Source organism: Hyperoodon ampullatus, assembly GCF_949752795.1.
Source record: "Hyperoodon ampullatus genome assembly, chromosome: 2".
NCBI classification, from domain to species: Eukaryota; Metazoa; Chordata; class Mammalia; order Artiodactyla; family Ziphiidae; genus Hyperoodon; species Hyperoodon ampullatus.
Window position 1 is genome coordinate 21,352,325 of NC_136915.1, and position 12,547 is coordinate 21,364,871.

Genomic DNA, 12,547 nt, shown 5'->3' on the forward strand with positions numbered 1-12,547 from the left:
CTCCGTTGAGGCCAAGGTCAGGGGGTGCAGCCAGGAGGGCAGAAGGACACTGCCTTGCAGTCTGGACAGGGGTTGCATCAGCCTGAGCAGCGCCAGGGGAAGGGGGCCCTGCTGGGAGGGCAAAGGCTGGCTTGGTTGTCCAAAGGCCGAGGAAGCAGAGTCCTGACCGCAGGAAGGCAGGGCCAGAGAGCTGGGTCCTACCTGGCCTCCTGGTGCCTGGCCTGTGACTTGCTGTTTGATCTTACGCAGGCAGCCTGCCCTCGATGGGCCTCAGTCTTCCCATCTGTATGATGAGGGTGCTGACCTAGAAGGTGGATCCCAGTCCCAGAGGCCTACACTCAGGCCCCTGCTTCTCCTGCTTCCTGCAGTCCTGGCTGTGGGTGGCCACATGCAGTCATGGAGACGGAAGTCCCTCTGGCTGGCACTGTTGGCCTCCTGGCTCCTCGTCCTGCTGGGACTCTTCCCCCTTCTCCGCCTGGCAGTGCCCACCAGACCCCGGGCAGGAACCCCCCAAGGCTGGCCCCGCTGGCTGGACGCAGAGCTCCTGCAGAGTTTCGCCAAGCCTGGGGAGCTCCTGGAAGATGGCCCTCAACCTCCTCAAGCCCTCCGTGGTGACAGCTGCAACTGGGGAGCTTGCTTTGACACCTCGAAATGCAGAGGTGGTGGTCTCAAGGTATTCGTGTACCCAGCGGCTGGACCCGTCTCTGAGACTCACCGCAGGATCCTGGCTTCCATCGAGGGCTCCCGCTACCACACGCTCAGCGCTGCCGAGGCCTGCCTCCTCCTTCTCCTCAGCCCGGACAGCCCCACTGGAGAGTGTGACCCGGTGCCCCCACAGTGGGATGGGGGCAGGAACCATCTGGTCCTCAGTCTCCATCCAGCCCCTTGCTCCCGGACCTTCCAGCTGGGACAGGCGATGGTGGCCGAGGCCAGTCCCACAGTGGACACCTTCCGGCCCGGCTTTGACGTGGCCCTCCCGCTTCTCCCTGAAGCCCACCCGTTGCGAGGTGGGGCACCTGGCCAGCTGCAGCAACACAGTCCTCGACCCGGGGTGGCCCTGCTAGCCCTGGCAGAGGACAGGGGCAGGTGGCATGTGGCAGGCACCGACTTCTCTGCCTGCCCCTGGGATGGGCACTGTGAGCAGGACCGTGGACCCAAGCAGTAAGTGGAGCTTTCCCCTTGGGGGCTGGATGGGAAGGGTATGTGATGGGAGTGAGCCCAGGGGCCAGGGTAGAGGGCAGGATTGAGATGGGCAAACGTAGGCCTCAGCTGCAGCAGGAGGGAATCAGGCTAGACCACAGAGAACACTACCACCGAGATGGTGATTTGCTGCAAGAGGTGTCCAAGGAAGGTTTTGGAATTCTTCCTTGGGGATCTTTAAAAGCATAAAACATGACTCACTCCTATTCTTCTTCTTTTATTCCAATCCTTCCTTCCCTAATATTTTATTTAACATACAACTCTATAGTGCTTACTATGTGCTAAGCACTTTTTATAAACGATTATAATAAAATAATACTAATCTTTATCTTTGAAGTGTTGGTGTACCAGACACAAAAGCTCAGGTTGAGTAACTTGTCTGAGGCCACCCAGCCAGAAAGAACACAGCCAGTGTTTTAATCCAGGATTGCCTGGCTCCAAAGCCTTCAGCCTTAGAATTCTGTGTTTTAAGCAAGAGTTTATGATCAATCCTGTCAAATACCTCAGAGCCATGGTCACAGGTGGAAGCTGCTCCTATGTCTAGTTTCCGGGATTAACCTCTCAAGGTAACAGGCTTTGGTTATAGCAAATACGAATTAAGTCAGACCTACAGAAGAATTCCTACCAGTGAGAGTGCCTGAATATATACAAGAGGCATGGGGACCCTTGGGGACAGGGAGAGCTCACTTAGAAACTTGTCTCTACCTGGGCTAGTTGTGGTGACACACCTCAGGTGGTAAAGCAGTTAACGCCTAAGCACCCTAACCCCTCTGCAACCCCCAGGAGGCCAGCAGTATCCAAAGTCTGGCTGGGCAGACTGGAGGTGGAACCTGTCACTCTAGAATCCTTCCCTTGTCCCCCGTCTCAAGTATCTCCCTATTCTTTGCTAGAACAACATGGCTTATTCTGAGCTCCACTTCCCTCCCAGGAATTCTTCAGGTGGCCAAGCTCCATTTTTGCCTCTGCTTGGGGCTTCTGGGGCTTTTCTCAGCCACAGGGCTCTTGTGGGAATGGAATCTCTCTACCTCCTGAAGGCACATGGCCTCCAGGGAGCCCCGCAGTTAGGGGTAAGAGCAGAACGGCCCTTCAGTCCCCATGACCCTTCTGATAGGACCCATCCCTAGCAGGCATCCTCGGCAATCACCCGAAAAGCTGCGGATCCCATCAGGTACCTCAAACTCCAAACTCAGACAGAGCTCACCTTTGGTGACAAGGTTCTCTGCTCACCTTGCCTGGCCTTACTTCTGATTAGGCACTTAGCCATTCTTGGTTACAGGACGTTCTTCTTTCAGCTGACTCTAGTTACAGCTAAATGCAGTCGGTTACTGGTGAATATGAAAGTTATTTTAGCCTGAAGTTCTTTGAGAAACTGAAACTTGGGGAGTGCACACAATAGGTAGGTGCTCACTAAATGTTTACTGATTGAATCCAAACTGGCCAGAACTGGCCAACGTTTTCTAATAGGCATGGGCCACCCTCTGAGTAGCGTTTTTGATAAGTGTATTTCCAAGGTGTGATGCCTGACAGCCTCTAACTGTCCTCTGAATTTCAAGCGTTTCTGTCTTTGGCCTCAACCCACCTGCAGGCAACAGGACTTGTAATCTCTGGAGTAGCTGGAGCCTCAATTTCCCTGACGTGCCAGGCAGCTGCCTGAGCAGCCAGTCAAGTATAGGGACAGAGAGAGAGGGAGGCCCACAGCCACAGGCCAGCGCCCGGAAGGTGGCCTGAATAAACAAGTGCTGGCCAGAGAAAGAGGCGATTCAGGTCCCTGCCACCGTCCCACATTCACTCCGCTGGGGGAAGGGGGGAGGGGAGAAAGTAGACATCTGGGGAGAGCCTGCTCCGCCGCTTTACATAATTCATGGCTAATCCTCTCGAGCACCCTTCAAGGGAGGTGTTATGATCCCCATTTCAGGGAACAGGAAACTGAGGCTCAGAGACGTGGAGGCAGCCAGCCAAGGGCCTTGGTGACAAGCTCCGCGGTTCACCACAGCCTCCCTCACTGCTCCGATCAGGCGCTCAGAAGCAGCAGAGCTGGGATTAAACCACGCTTCTGGCTCCAAAGCCCGTATTTTTCCACCTTTGCTGAACAGTCTCATATTGCTTTAGAATAAGCCTCCACCCGTTTAAATTGTTATTTATTTATTTTTATGAATAGGGAATTCATTCACATGGTACAAAATTCCAAAGGCACAAAAGGGTATACAGTAAAAACTCCCTCCCACCGCTGTCTCCAGCCACCCAGTTTTCCCTCCTGGAGCCAAATAGCCTTTCTAGTTTCTCTTGTGTCTTTTCTGAAGTGCTCTGGGTGTATATAAACATGTGTATATGCTCTCCCCTGCTTTTTGGGTTTTTTTACATAAATTTAATGCATGTTTTAAGGTCCCCTGGCCTGTCGCCACTGGGCACACGAGGTGCAGTGCCTAGAGCCCATGATACTTTAGGGGCCCATGAAAATGTTCTCATTTCTTTGAAAATCAGAAGAAAAAAGTGAACTTCTAAATAGAAGAAAATGCTTTCATATATAATATTAGTATGTTCATTTTTATACCAACACAGTTATCGAATATAATTTTTATAATATTTTTATGGCTGAAGGACTGCAAAGGCCAAAGTACGCAGGGCACTGGAAGTCGCAATGCAGCCCTGCCTGTGGCCATGGGTGGAGTCACCTTGACAGCAGCCTTGGATACTGAGGCCCCAAGTCCATGCCAAGCACTTTACAGGGTCACAGCACACACACACACACACACACACACACACACGGAGGTGCTCGTCTAGCCTCTGATGGGGAACTCACCACCTCCCAAGGCCACCCACTGGCTATTCTCAGCCAGCTCCATTACTAGAATTTGTGCCGAAACTGACCTTTCAGACATCTAGTCCATTTGGTCCTGGGTCTCTCCTCTGTTGCACACTGAGCATTCATTCATTTAGCCCCCACTGAGTGCCCATACTCTGCCAGGTGCCCTGCTAGACCCTGGGGACACTGGATGAGGGAGGCACAGCCTCAGCCCTCAAGTAGCTTAGTCTTATTAGAGAGACAGACAAGTCACTGGTGTGACACACATTGTTAAGCAGAGAGAGGGTGGGCAAGCTGCCTGCCCGGCTCCTCTACTTCAGAGCTGTGTGACCTCTTTAGGCCTCAGTTTCCTCATCTGTAAAATGGAATATTAACAGCACATACCTCCCATCTCTTAGGGTGGCTGTGAGAATGAAGTGAGTCAATGCACGTAAAGCACCTAGAACAAAGGACATGCTCAGTAAACGTTAGCTTGGCTCGTTACTACTGCAGTGCACGTAGGGCTGTGGGAGCAGAGAGGAGGGAGCCATCTCTGGAGAGACCAAGGAAAGCTTCCCAGAGGAGGTGATATTTGAACTTTATACATTAAGACCAAGTAGGAGGAATTCTTCAGGCTGCAAGGCAGGAAGGGGTGCTCCAGGCTGAGAGAGAAGGAGGTACAAAGACACAGAGGGAACAGTAGTCGTTAGCGAGGACCGACTGATACAGTTTATTCAGCAGGCTTTCTGGCTCTGGGTTCTCTGAAGCCTTAAACTTAAGGGTTTTCAGTCCCTTAGGGCTTTACTGGGGGAGGAGGAGAGGGCTGTGGCTGGCTGGTGCTGTGGCTCTCAATGAGGTGGAGGGTGTCCTGTTTTTAACTTGTAGCTTCTTCCAGAAGAAGCCAGGTGGGACACCTGAGCATCGGGCAAAGAAGGCAGGGTCCTCTGGGAGACCCCTGGGCAGCAGGTCTGGGGCGGTTCAGATAACCTGGGGCCAGGAGTTAGCACACCTTGGTTCTAGGTCCAGCTCTGCCTCAGCCCTTTCTGGGACCCTGAGCCCGTCCTCGGGTCTCTCTGAGGCTCAATCTCCCCATCTGTTCAATGAGGGTTGGTCCAGAGGCTAAGTACTCCTAGGATTGCTTCTTGAAGGTTCAGACTCAGGACCAGATAGGCTGTAGCTGAGGAGGGTCCTGGGACCCTCTAGGCCCTATTCAACAGTCCCACTCTGAGCAGGCCTGTGAGCCCTGGAGTCCTGCACACACACACACACACACCCCATAGCCAGGTCATGGGCACTCCTTCCCTGTCTGGGCAGCTCCAGGGTGGTGGCTCTGAGGAGGCTGTGACTCCTCCCCCTCCCCCCAACAGGCACACACAGCCTGAGTGTGGCCCTGGGGCTGCTGGGGGGAGGTGGGAGGAACAGAGGAGGCCTGTCCTCTGGCAAGGGGCCTCTGGGCAGCGGCTTCCTGTGTGGCTCCAGGCTGCGGGCCCAGCCCACCTCCTGACAGAAGAGCCTTTCATGGGCCTGGGCTCTGAGGATGGGGAGAGGGCAGGGCGTGGAGGCCACTCAGGTGCGGGCGGCCCAGAAGTCTGCATGAGGCCAAGAGGTGGGAGGGCAAACGCGTGCTTGCCAAGTCAGACCAGCCTTGGAAACGTCAGCTCCCACCACCTCCCATTTTGCAAACGAGGGAACCAAGGTCCTAAGAAGAGAAGGGAGGTGTCTAATACCACCAAGGGCAGCGGCACAGCTAGAGCTGCTACCCCAGCTGTGGGCGAGGGGCAGTGTATGGCTGGGCGCGTGCAAGAGCGTCTGTCAACGTAGGAGAACATGGTGGTGGGTTGGTACCTTGTGAATTTGGGATTGTTAGTGTGGAGGGCTGGGGGGCTGTCAGGGGAGTCAGGGGGGTGACGGGCAGCTGGCTCAGGTCTCCTGGGTGCAGGGCCCCCTCCTGTGCTCCTTAGGACCCACCCTGGGGCGACGCTACCCAATGCCACCTTCTGCCTCATCCCTGGCCGCAGTCCTGATGTCTTGCACTTCCTTCAAGCCCTGCAGGTACAACCCCAACTTGGGCATCCCCCATCCCTGTCCCCCTACACTCCTGAGCTGGAAGGGCAGTCTGGGCCCAGGCCAATGGGAAGGGCCGGTGAGCTGCCCACTCCTTTACTCTGGGACTCAGATGTGCCTACAGCCATATTCACTGCACCCTCTGCAGAACAGCCCCCCCCCAAAAAACCCCACTTTTCTCTCCTCTGTACCCCTTGCCCCCAATGCAGCAGTTGCTGACTTGGAAAAGGGAGGAGGGGTGAGTGTGTGCAGGGTGGGACTGGGCTCCCCAGTGACCTCCCTACCCCCCAGGCTGGCTGCATCCCTGTGCTTCTCAGCCCTCGCTGGGAGCTGCCCTTCTCTGAGGTCATCGACTGGACCAAGGCGGCCATTGTAGCTGACGAGAGGCTCCCACTTCAGGTAGCTCAGGGCCCTACCAATGGGGTGGGGGGACTAGACCCGGGACATGGGAGGACCCCGGGATCCCGGCCCCCAGGCTGGTCTCGGTCCTCATTCTTATCCCCCATCTGTGTATAGTGATGATTTTGCACCCAGCCCCAAGCCTCTGGGGTTCTGAGAGCAAGAACTCAGCCTCTTTCAGCCTCAGTTTCCCCATCTGTACAATGGGATAAGTTAGACCAGATGATCTCCATGGGTTCAACCCCACTGGTCCATGACTGATTAAATACCTAGTTTAAAGGAAAGCTACAAAAAATCCAAAATCTGAGTGCCTACATGGAGCTTGGGGTGGGGAAGCAAAATGCAGAGTGACTCTTCCATCTGATGAAACTCATTTTGCCCAGCTCTGAAAAACATATGCATGAGCCTTGAACCCCCTGAGAGGTGAGAATGGTGTAAGAAGTTAACAGGAATAGCCTCCATTCACTGAGCCTCTACAATGTGCTAAGCCCTTAATATGTATCATCTAATTTAATCCTCACAATCACCCTACGAGGCAAGTACCATTATTGTTCCCACTTTACGGATGAGGAAACAGACTCAGACAGATTAAGTAGCTCATCCACAGTCACACGGTTCCTAAGTGGCATTTAAACTCAGCTCTGTGTGACCCTTGAACTCTTGATTGCTAAGTTACCTAGGATTTTGCCAAGGCTGGCAGCTGCCAACCCACCTGGAGAAATGTGGGGAGCGGGCTTCTGCTTCCCAGACCTCCAACCTAGGTTGTCCCCACCCTAGGGTGAGTCAGGGCCTGCCAGGGCCCCATGCCTTCTCCTTTGCTCCCTCTGTGCCCCAGGTCCTGACTGCCCTCCAGGAGATGCCCCTCACACGGGTCCTTGCCCTGCGTCAGCAGACCCAGTTTCTCTGGGATGCCTACTTCTCCTCAGTGGAGAAGGTCATCCATACCGCTCTGGAGGTGAGGGGAATTCACCTGACGGGGGCTCTGGTGTTTGGCTCTGTGTCATCCCTGCCCCTCTCCATGCCCCTCTCTTCGGACACCTCCTCTGCCCTGGTGTTTGGGCTTCCCCCTTGAAGATGCTTCCGGGATGAATCAGAGACTTGGCTCGGAGCTCTTGAATGAGTTCCTTCTCCAGTCTTGGCCTCAGTTTCCCCACCTGTAGCAGACAGATTTCAAAGCATGTGCCAACTCCAGCTGATGGGCATTGGTTGCCTGGGGCGTATGCTTGGAGGGATTCTGGGTCCGGAAAAAATGTCATGACCTGTTAGTGGTAGCTGCCATGAGTGAAGACAGCATCACTGAGTGACCCCCTACCCTGGACTTCTGAACCTTTCTGTCCCCAGCGATCTGGTGTTGCAGATGCTGCCTTCCCCAGATTCCTGAAGCGGGAGGTGTGGGGCTGCACCAGGTCCTCACTTCCTCAGACCCCGCCCATGGCCACACTGGCCGCTCCCTCTGCACAGCTTTCTCTCATTTCACAGATTATTCAGGACCGGATCTTTGGAGCCTCTGCTCACCCCTCGCTACTGTGGAACAGCCCCCCAGGGGCAATCCTGGCCCTGCCCACTTTCTCCCCAAGCCCCTCGGACTTCCCCTTCTACCACCTACAACAGGGTATGCCCTAGGGATGGGGCAACTTGAAGTCCCCTCATCAACTCTCCCCAAGTCTCTGCCTCAGCCTCAACCATAGAGCCCCACCAAGCCCCTCCCCAAATCTCCCACATCTTTTCTGGCTCCCCAAGTCCCCAACTCAGGTCATTCTCGGGGGGTTCTGTCCCCTCCCGCCCTAATAGCCTGTGTCTCATTCCTCCAGGCTCTCGTCCTCTGGGCAGGTTCAGCGCCCTGATTTGGGGGGGGGCTCCAGGCCAGCCCCCCCTGAAGCTCATCCAGGCTGTGGCAGGCTCCCAGCACTGTGCCCAGGTCTGCCCCCTTGCCAGCTGGGGTGCCAGGATCCAGGATGGGGGCAAAACAGGGCAGAGCCCTTGAAGACATCTGGACGCCAAGGATTACACATTCTGGGGGGAGGCACGGGAAGGATTTTCAAGTACCATTGCTGCCTTCCTCTTTCAGTCCCAAGTTTCTAGTTCCTTTCCCCCACCTCTGTCCCCCCTTCCCTCATGGAAACTGACAAAGCCACCTGAAAAACATACATGCATTCGTTTATTCATCCAGCCTTTTCTGAGCACCCTGGGCTTGATGCTGAGGATGCAGAGAAAAAGTAGGAAAGGATTCTGCCCCAGATTCATATTCAGTTAGCACTTCCCAGCACACAGGTTGTCAAATATCATTTCCAGAGAAGCCAGATAGGCTCTTGAGAGTACTTGGAAAGGAGACAAGCAGTTAGCTCAGCCAGGGTGCAGACGGATCAGCTTCAAAGATGGGACATTTGAACTGGGCTGGGAATGATAAAGGAGCAGGAGGAAGAGAATGAAAACCTTTGAGAGAAGATGGGGATGGGGCATGGGGTCAGGGCCCAGGCTAGGTGCGACTTGAGTTCTAATGCTACAGGTAGCTAGCTTCGTGTCACTGGAATTCATGCCTTCCGGAAGCTCAGAGGCAAAAACAGGGCAGTCATGAAAGGACCTTGGCTCTAACTGAACTCCTCCCAAACTCACATATACAGCTGCTCTTCCAAACTTCTTCCACCCTGAGAAAGATTACTCCTGGGACACCCCACACACACCCTGGCCTTCTGACCCAGACTTCAGGAACATCCCCCTTTCCTTCCAGATCTTGGTTCTCTGGAGCAGTGAGAAGCCACCCCCAACCAGGTGGCCCAAGACAGCAGTGCCCTTGACAGTCATTGATGGGCACAGGAAGGTGAGAGATGGGGGAGGGATGTCGAAGGGTGGGCTCACCCCCGGAAACCTGAGATCTGGGGAGGACATACACAGTGTGACTTACTTGGGCCTGAGCCAAAGCTGGACTTCAAGTTGGGCCTGGAGAAATCAGACCATGGGTTTCAGCTGCAGGCCTAATAGAAATGATTCTCTTCCATCCCTGGCCCTTGTGAACTGTGCTTCCGGAGAACTGGGGTTTTGTGTGATGAAGGAAGGCAGAGAGAGTACATCGCTGTCCCGGGTAAGGGATAGAGGGGAAGCCTGGGCAGGTGGCAGCATTTTGGGTGGGGGTGAAGGGGTGGCTTCCAAGAACCTGGGTTGGTGTGGCACACCTGCTTGCCTGTGCCGTTCTGGGAAAGTCCCTTCATCTCTCCGGACCTGTTTCTTTCAAACGAAGGATGTTTGACAACCCTTCCAGGGTCGAGGTGAACATCTAGTGTGACAATAGAGGAATCCTGAAATGTCAAAACTGGAAGGGCCCTAGACACCAATGGCCCCATTTTACCAAAGGGCAAATTGAACTCCAGAGAGGGAAAATGAGGTCCTCAGGTCCGAGTTCCAGGCAGACTTGCTGTTTTCACTGCTCTTCCTTCTACACCATGTCTGCAGGGGCTCCTGCTTAGCAGATGTGCAGACACTCATCATGGGAGCCTGGGGAGGGGTCCTACGGCTGAGTTGCCCTCCACTCCCTCCCCCTGCAGGTCAGTGACCGCTTCTTCCCGTACAGTGCCATCAGCACCGATGCCATCCTCAGCCTGGATGCCCATAGCAGTCTTTCCACAAGTGAGGTGAGGACTCCCAAGAGGAGCCCTGGCAGCCCTCAGACCCCGGGAGCTGGGATGACCAGAGATCAAGAAGTCCAGCCTCCTGCTTTAGGAGTTTTCAGCTCCTAGCTGCAAAAGCACTGTTTCTACCTCCCAGTTGGGAAAGTTCCCCTAAGCATCCCCTGGAAATTTTCTAGCTCCCTTCTCCTCTCCCCTGAGTCCCCTCAGCCAGGCTGGCCTTGCCTCCATGTCTCGGGAGGCTCCTGGCTGGGCAGGAAGTCCTTCCTCACACCTTACTTAAATATCTCCCCAGGTGGACTTCGCTTTTGTGGTGTGGCAGAGCTTCCCGGAGCGGATGGTCGGCTTTCTGACGTGGAGCCACTTCTGGGATGAAGCCCGGGGTGGCTGGGGCTACACTGCCAAAAGGACCAACGAATTCTCCATGGTTCTCACCTCGGCTGCCTTCTACCATAGGTACAGATGCCAGCCCCGGCACTGGGCTCAGAGGGCCAGAGAACCCTCCTTTGAACCAGGAGCAGGGTGGCGCGGGAGTGGACACAGCAGTCAGCCGAGAGCTCAGAGATCCAGGTTCAAGGCCATTTCCCAGTGCTGTGATGGGCAAGTCTCCTCACCTCTCTTGAGGTTCAGTTTACTTGTCTGTAAAGTGTATTCACCTCACAGGGCTGGTATGATCATCAAATAACAAAAATACATGAAGTCCTTGGCACACGGATAGTCAACAAATGGCAGCTAGTTGTATTTTAAGTAGAGCCATGCAGAGGATATGGACAGTGTTTGGATTTGGGGGTGGGTGAATCCACAGCCTTCCTGAAGCTGGTCTTTGGCCTGCCATGTCTGATGGCCTTGGAACTAGCTGATCCTCCCCTCATTCTGGCTCTGAGTTCAGACTTCAGAGCCCAGGGAAGGGGGCCCCAAGGAGCAGTGAGGGAGGGGGCAGGGGGTTCACCGTTGGCTGCAGACAAGCCACAGAGCACAGAGTAGTGGAGAGTGGTGCATACTTGGGGTGGGAGCTCTCTGAGGCAGCCAGGGCTCAGCAGAAAAGGGAGCAGGACTTTCACAAGAAGCTTAGGAATTGGGGTCAAAGGGAGAGTAAGGTCAGGAGGGAGAAGAATGGGGCCTGGGGTGGGGGTGGATTCGGCTGCAGCCTCTCCCACTCCTCCCTCCTTACCCAGGTATTACCACACCCTCTTCACCCACTCCCTGCCCAAGGCTCTGAGGACCCTGGCAGATGAGGCACCCACCTGTGTGGATGTCCTGATGAACTTCCTAGTAGCATCTGTCACCAAGTTGCCCCCTATCAAGGTGCCCTATGGGATGTGGCATCAGGAGGCCAGGCCTCCTCCACTGGTGAGGATCTAGGGGCGTGGTCTGCACTGGGCCCCGGCTGGGGAAGGGATTCCCGTTCCAACCCTAACCCTTTTCGCTGCACGAGGCGGGGGTAGGATGGGGTTCCGAGGACAGAGAAGCCCTCCAACGCATTTCTCCCCGCCCCCCTTAGGAGCCTGGGGGTCCGGGGCTCAGGCAGGAGCCGCAGCCCGCAGCCCAGAACTGCATCAACCAGATGGCGGCAGGGTTCGGCCACATGCCCCTGGTATCTTCTCGCCTCCGTCTGGACCCAGTGCTCTTCAAGGACCCGGTGTCCGTGCTGCGTAAGAAGTATCGCAGCCTGGAGAAGCCCTAGGAGGGACTAGCTGAGACCCCGGCCCGGCTCCCACCGGTCGCTGCAACTGCCTCGGGGGAGGGGGGAGGCTCCGCCTCCTCCCTTGCGGTATCTGGAGACCCAATCAAGGCTGCCATTTAGCCAGCACGGCAGTACCCGATTGGCCAACCACCGCCTCGCCCCCTACCCCCCAGCCTAGCCGCTAGTGGCAGTTCCCACGTCGCTGGCTCTAGGACCCTTCCTCTGCCTTCGCAGACCCCTTGCCTGGAATGCCTTTCTCGACTTCTCTGCCGAGCTGACATCTACTTCTCTTTCAGATCCTCGCCTCCTCCACGAACCTGCCTGACCCCCACCCCCGCCCCGGATCCTCTGCGCTTTCACAGCCGGGTGTGTCCCTTAGTCCCGACGCTATTCATGCTGCCTCTTAAGGTACACCGTCAGGCCCCAGGACTGACCCGGGAGTCCCGGGAGTCCCGGGAGTCCCGGGAGGGCAGTGCCGTGTCCTCGTCTCTCTGGCCTGGCAGGTGCGCCACAAATATTTGACGAACAGGTAGACGGAAATGACATCAACTATATGCCTGGCTCTGTGGCGACAGTGGCGGGGGTGTGGACAGGGTGTGCGGAGTAAGACACAAAACTGCACCTCCCACCCCCACTCCCCCCCGGGTTTTTAGTCCGGCCGGAAAGCAGCTTCTCGCAGAATCCTGGGCGCAATCCTCGCGCCCCAAGAATAGAGAAGTGCCGGGGAGCCAGTTTCGGGGCTCCTTTCCCTACCTGGCGGAGCACAGTTGGGGGTGGTATGGGAACGCCGGTGGCCCT

The 12,547-nt window shown here is 55.6% G+C and overlaps 1 protein-coding gene and 1 long non-coding RNA gene across 2 annotated transcripts; one reads left to right on the forward strand and one right to left on the reverse strand.

Annotated features, from left to right (window-relative positions):
• Positions 1 to 388: 388 nt before the first annotated feature.
• Positions 389 to 12,039, forward strand: EXTL1 (exostosin like glycosyltransferase 1; the record flags this gene model as incomplete). The annotated part of the gene is made up of 11 exons (XM_079728451.1): positions 389 to 1,161; positions 5,944 to 6,034; positions 6,338 to 6,445; positions 7,281 to 7,400; positions 7,925 to 8,057; positions 8,257 to 8,363; positions 9,174 to 9,263; positions 9,985 to 10,071; positions 10,361 to 10,521; positions 11,241 to 11,415; positions 11,567 to 12,039. 11 exons carry the CDS (start codon positions 389 to 391, stop codon positions 11,747 to 11,749), a joined length of 2,028 nt encoding a protein of 675 aa, XP_079584577.1. The 3' UTR covers positions 11,750 to 12,039.
• Positions 8,579 to 9,458, reverse strand: LOC307070198. Its single transcript, XR_013811534.1, has 2 exons — positions 9,348 to 9,458; positions 8,579 to 8,839 (listed from the first exon to the last, which is right to left on the reverse strand). It is a non-coding gene; the product is annotated as an uncharacterized lncRNA (long non-coding RNA).
• Positions 12,040 to 12,547: the final 508 nt, after the last annotated feature.